This window comes from Neolamprologus brichardi, chromosome 20 (assembly GCF_056152115.1).
Source record: "Neolamprologus brichardi isolate AB-2024 chromosome 20, ASM5615211v1, whole genome shotgun sequence".
Classification (NCBI taxonomy): domain Eukaryota; kingdom Metazoa; phylum Chordata; class Actinopteri; order Cichliformes; family Cichlidae; genus Neolamprologus; species Neolamprologus brichardi.
In genome coordinates, this window is record NC_142123.1 from 7,122,900 (window position 1) to 7,129,088 (window position 6,189).

Below are 6,189 nucleotides of genomic sequence, written 5' to 3' on the forward strand. Positions count from 1 at the left end.
AAACATTTTTCCTGGGTTCTGGACTTTTATTTGAGCTTGCATTTTGTTAAAATGTTTGAATACATAAAAAGTTATTTAAAAATGTCAAACTGACCAGATATCAAATTCCATTTTATCTTTAAAAACCATTTGGTGTAAAAACTTAGGACAGATTTAGAAAAACATTTGCTGTTTCCCCAAAACTTTTTGTAGCTGTCACATAAAAATAATGGAAAAAAAACAAGTCTGCATAGATTCTGCAGGCCATCGGTGGTAATCTGGTCAAATGCATGGTGCAAGCTTGTGACGATCGTCAAGTCAAATCTTTATTGCTCAGATCTTATTTGATGTTTCTTCTTGTTGACAAAAAAACTGTAAAAGAAGAAAATTAGCAATTAGTCCACTGTAAGTTTTTATTAAACATTCCCAGCCTTTTGGATTTAGACATTTTGCATGGTGTATAATGAAATGCCTAAAAATGTGCATCACCAGAGACACTATTCAGAGATGCTGTTCAGACAAAAGACAAAAGTGAGACAAAAGTGATAGAGCTCAGTGGTGCCAGACTGTTTGCTTAATCAAATCCACTAGATTACCTCAGGCTTTCGGACTGTCCACTACAGAGCCAAAAAGTGTATAGGACAAGCTATTCAGCTTTACACTGCTGTAATGCTGCCTAGTTATTTTGCTTTCAGTCCCAGATGCTGAATATAATGAACACATGTGAAATCCGAGCAGACTCACCCGGACGATGGTAAAAGATGGTAGGTGCCGGTGGGCAGGTTATTTCCTACTCAGCCCCACCCTGCTGGGCCTCGGGAGCGGACGTTTTCTCTGCCGATGTGTCACCTCCTGTCTTGGCCTCCTTGTTTTCCTGGCCAGGTTTGCCACCAGTCTGTTGGCGTCTGCGGCGGTAATTGAAGTTGCGGCGGTAGCGGCGCTGGCGGGGCTGCTGATTCTGACCACCTTCACCGCCCTGATTCTCCTTGTCCTCCTCAACGTCCCGCACCGGTCTGGGACGGGGTGGACCCCTAAAGTTAACAAACAAAAAGGAAGAAGCTATAAGCAAACAATAAGGGCACCAACTACAAGGCAGAAATACCATGCAGAAAAATACATCTACTAAAACAAGATGCAGGATTCAAGTGACTAACAAATTGCTGCTGAAAAGCTGCAATTTGTGGATAGGCTGCAACAAAAGGAGAGCTTCTCTATCCAAACATGTGGAGATTACTACTAGTAAAAGATTTAAATAGAGAAATCTTAGTTGCTGGACACAAGACCAGGATGGAAACAGCCCAAATATTATTCGCCTATTGTTGCAGCCCTACATCAGTGAAGCCAACATGCAAACCTTGGTCTGAACCTTGGTCGGAAGCCTCTGTAGTAGTTCTGCCTCGCTGGTTTGTTGCCCTGGTCTTGACCTCCCTGGCTCTCGTCACCCTCACCTCCCTGAAAGCAAATGGATCAAACTGGTCAAACGCCTTCTGAACCATAGTTCAGTAGTGACATGGCAACACTAATGAAACTAGCAAGCTTAAAGAGTTAATATTGAAATGATGAATGAGCATTACCAGGTAGTTCACCGTAACAATCATGGGGCCCTATTAGAGCCAGTTTGTAAAATACTGGCATGGCCCCCGATACACCAAGATTTATTGGTCACAACCACGTGAGGGTTAGGAGAGGGTTAAGAGCCGAGTATGACATAATCATATTACGGTCCCAACTTTAGGGACAACTGGGTGTCTGTTTCAGGATAGTAGCCTGTGACAGCATACCTCAGTCATCTCTCCGCGTGGTGCGTTGGTGTACGGGGGCCGGCGGCCGTATCGTCTACGTACAAAGTATGGTGGGTAGCGCCGTCTGCCAGGGTACGTGGGTCTGCGCTGCTGTTGCTGCGAGTCTCCTTCAGGGGCATTCTCTCCACCCTCTCTGCTTTTGTCACGTCCTCCGCTGCCTTGCTCACCCTCTCCATCACTCTGGTAGTTCTCTGGATAGTCTCCTCCACGGGGAGGGCCCCTCCTTCGGGGGTACCGCCTATAGCGGTTCCTGTCAGCAGCATACTTGCTTCCCTGGACTGCAACACCTCCTGGGCCGGTGACATTTGCAGCCTCTGCTCCCTGTGTCCGCAGTAAGATGTTTTTATTTATCTTTTTAAACTAGAGAACATTCATGGGATGTTTTCTTTAGAAGCTGCCAGACAACAAAACCAAATTACTAACCAAAGAACAGCTTACCTTCTCTCCCTCGACTACATCAAACTCCACAGTTTCTCCATCTCCAACACTGCGAAGATATTTTCTCGGGTTGTTCTTTTTGATGGCTGTCTGAAATCATAATGGTTCACATTTGAAATGTTTCTAATCATCATAATTATCTGATTTTGTTTGAAATTGTGAAAAGAAAAAAAAACATTGCAAAGCTTACCTGGTGTACAAAAACGTCCTCTTTTGTATCATTCCTGTGAATTACAAAAAAAAAAAAAAAAAAAAAGCGGAACACCATTAGAAGTATCCTACTGAGTCACAAAAAGCAGTGATGCCTCTGCAGACTACAAAGCAGCGAATGAGTGTAAGGATTAACAGATAACAGATGCATGCAACCAGAGTTTGGAGACGTGTAGATAATTCATCTGGGCAGCTTTGTAAGCAAATCATAGCCATAATAGGATTGGGAATGTTGTTTCACACACACATACACACTGTTGTTATCAGGGTCTATAGAAAGAAGGGATGGGTGGAGTCAACTTACCTGTTGATAAACCCATATCCATTCCTGACGTTGAACCATTTGACTGTACCCAAGACTTTTGTTGCTGTAAAGAAAACAAATTATGATATATTACTGATCATTTTAGATGCATCTTGGTATTTAACAAGACTTCTAACAATGATAAAGTGTAAAATAAGAACAGACCATGAGAAAGTGACACATTTAATGTGGAAGATAAATATAACTCCCAACTGTCATTCTTATTATAGATCCTGGCGCTTAGAAGTGTCTTGTGCCAGCTGCATTTGGTGTGAGGTAAGCACCATCATGAGAACCATGAACGAGTACCACGAACGAGTACCGACTAGATTACTTCTCGGGTAAATTTCAAGACTATTGGAATTGCCCCTATTTTTAATGTCCCCGTCTACTGTAATGCTACCCAAATCAAAGATTTCAATATCATCATAGCAGGCCGCTGTAGCTAAACACATTGACCTTTAACTACAGCAGACCTACTGCCCCATTTTAGACGCACTACTGAGCGTTCACACGTGGTAGAGTCGCGCCCGGATATGTTAGCGAGCCCAGCTGGCTTGTTAGCATAGCTATGTAGCTGAGATGGTCTGAACCATGTGCTTGGATTACTGCCAGCAGGCGGAAATGAACATAACACATCGGACAGCTTCTATTGTGACCAAATGCTTAGGACGTTAAAAAAAATAAAAATAAAAAAATGCCACGGTTATACTGGTTTCAATTAACAACCAAGGAAATGGCGAAAGAAATCAGCGGAATACACGGCGGACATTTTGGATGGCCTCTTTAGCCATGTAAATAGCTCAAGCTAGCTGGCTAGGCTAATATAGCTTCGCAAGCAAGCGAGCAACCGTCGGTCGATCACTAGGCCCCAATGAGACCTCATCAATTCCACCGAAAATAGTCGACCATTGACAGTTGTGCTATGGTGCTTTTCCGATCAAATCCAAATATAAATCGCTGCTAATTGTAACAGTGAAAGGCTTGAATGTAGTTTCGACTGTTTTAGATTATTTTTCTTAATATTTCACCGGGGAGCAAGACTCGTGCGAACAAAGGATGGCAAGTCGCTAACGCTAGCTTGATTTCGATATAATTTGTAACCGGTTAAGCCATTTGATATCTCGGTGTTCTACAAATATGGCATTAAAGTTCACTTTAACACATCATTTCCCATTTCCTGCCTGCTTAAAAGGAGCACTGACGTTGGCATATACACACAGAATCTGATAACGGGCAGAAACCTCTTCGTTTACGTGACGGCCGACCGGTACCAGAGCATTCTATGGCGTACGTTAGACGAGAGGAGGCCGATGAACAGAAGGGATTAAAAGTCTAAAATACCTAATTAAAAAAAAAAAATACTCACATGTCTTCTAAAATTATTTTAATATGAAGGCCAAAGTGTTAGCTATTAAAGAATGAATAAGCAGCGGTCTATAAAAACTATAAAAAGCTTGCGCTGTCTAGCTTCCAACCGATACTTTAATTCTGTATCATCAGCACGTAAACGTTTAGCGTTTTTTAGGCACCAAAAGAAAATAATTTAACTTTTCTAAGAATGCTTCTCGTTAGTAAAAGCCAATACACTGAATAGAATAGCCCATGAAATAATTTAATAATTTTAGCCAAAGGAACCAAAAAATATACTGGGTCGGGTTGGCTAAAATAAAAATTTCTCTAATGTTAATGCAACAGTGTAATTTAACATGTGCTAACGTTGTGCGGCTCAACGGCCGTGTCTAACGAACGTTTTTTAGTTTACAGTATACTGAGCTGTGGATCGAGCTGACAACCTTACCAGCCACCACTTTTGCGCATTGCCCCTGTGCCATAAAACACGTTAGCTATCTAGTTAGCTTAACTAGCTCCAGCAGTCTTACCGATGACCTTCTTATCCCCCGCGGAAGCTGCGGCTGCCGGGCTGGATGGGCTCTCCGCATCGGCAGCAGGCTGCGGCGGTTGTTGCTGTGTCTCGGCCTCGCTGCTCATTGTTACTTGTTGGTAATGGCTTCAGCCGGCGGCGGCTCTTTGCTATAGTTCCCGGTGCTAGATGGTAACCTGGGCCGGCGGTGGTGGGGGCTACTGCCTTCGGGCTCTCTGCTTTCCTCTTTCCGCTCCCGTTGCCGATCGAACTGGGCAGAATGAGACGAGGTGCCGGAGAACGTTCCTACTCGGAGGTCCGCCCAACTGCCATTCTTATTGGTTGGAAAGTGTAACAGGAAACACTCGCGTTCCAATTAGCCTGAGCAACTGTCAATTTCGCTTCAGAAACGCGTTGGGTAAAATGATTGGGTAAAGGAAACCGTACCTGTCCATTCTCACCACCCCTTCATGATGTCAGAGCCAGACGAATCAGACCACATAACCGTGACAGTTTTGGAACAGTGTCTACTTGGTAAAAACATGTTCTGCTGACGGACCTGGAGCTAATATACATATAGTTTAAAATATAATTGTAGTTATCATTATGCAATACATAAAACTGCATGGAAATATTTCAAAAGACTCGTCCAAAATAGTAGGATTATCGTGTGTTAATCGCACACGGGGCAAAGGAAAGTCAACAGCTGAATATTCTGCTTAAGAGATCTAGAATCACGGGTCCATTAAGAAGAAAAACGATGCCTGAATGTTTAAACTATTTTCAGTTTCATTGTGCACGCTAGTTAAATTAAAAATAAAAAGGTGCATATATATATATATATATATATAAAAAGAGGGGTAACTGATAAAGTAATCCATGTTACTTATTACACCTAAGCATTAAAAAAAATAATAATCATTTAACATTTCTGGAAATCTTAATTACCTTAGTCACACCATAATTATCTTTGACTGTCAAGAATTGCATCACAGTTTAAATAAGCTGTTTCTGTAAATCATTTAATTATTAACCTTAAACCAAATTTTAGCAGAAATACTGACAAAGCAAGTCAGGTAATTTTCTATTTTAACTGGTTAAAGCCAGTCATCATCCTGTGTGAATTTAGAAACCCCACTTCCAGAGCAGCCGGGCCCTGACTGAGTGTAGGACAACCCCACCACAGACTCCCCCCCTTCCATTGTTATGTTAATGCTCCACTGGCACTGTTTACGAGCACTGGCCGATGTGTGAAGAGCTTGCTGTTAATGTCTGAGCACCGTTGTCCCATACACAAAGATGGGCTTTAGCAATGACCCCAGAAAGCTTCCCAACAGAGATCCCCCTTTCAAAAAAAAAAATGGGGGAAAAAAAGCCTCCTTCCTGCCTCCATAAGAACAGCGTCTCCATCTGAAAAGCTTCTTTTATGCCAAGGGAACGATGTCCAAGGCCGAGGAGGGAGAGCATGGATGGGGGAGGGGGTCTGTGGAGGCTTAAATCTGTATAGATGGCTGAGATAGAAGAGGTAGCCATAAGTTCAGCAGACGAGTGCTTGGCACTGGAGTGCTTGCCATGGAAGATGTGTTTCACTG

General features: G+C 42.7%; 1 protein-coding gene across 4 annotated transcripts; it reads right to left on the reverse strand.

The window, feature by feature from the left end:
* Positions 1-5: 5 nt before the first annotated feature.
* ybx1 (Y box binding protein 1) lies at positions 6-4,888 on the reverse strand. Of its 4 annotated transcripts, none has more exons than XM_006785462.3 (8): positions 4,617-4,888; positions 2,734-2,797; positions 2,410-2,443; positions 2,220-2,309; positions 1,824-2,102; positions 1,346-1,431; positions 724-1,010; positions 6-351 (listed from the first exon to the last, which is right to left on the reverse strand). In XM_006785462.3, the coding sequence occupies exons 1-7, from the start codon at positions 4,723-4,725 to the stop codon at positions 770-772; spliced, it is 903 nt and encodes a 300-aa protein (XP_006785525.1). In that variant the 5' UTR covers positions 4,726-4,888; the 3' UTR covers positions 6-351; positions 724-769. The 4 variants fall into 4 exon arrangements, with proteins under 4 accessions (XP_006785525.1, XP_006785524.1, XP_006785523.1 ...); XM_006785461.3 differs by having other exon boundaries at positions 1,334-1,431; XM_006785460.3 differs by having other exon boundaries at positions 1,761-2,102.
* Positions 4,889-6,189: the final 1,301 nt, after the last annotated feature.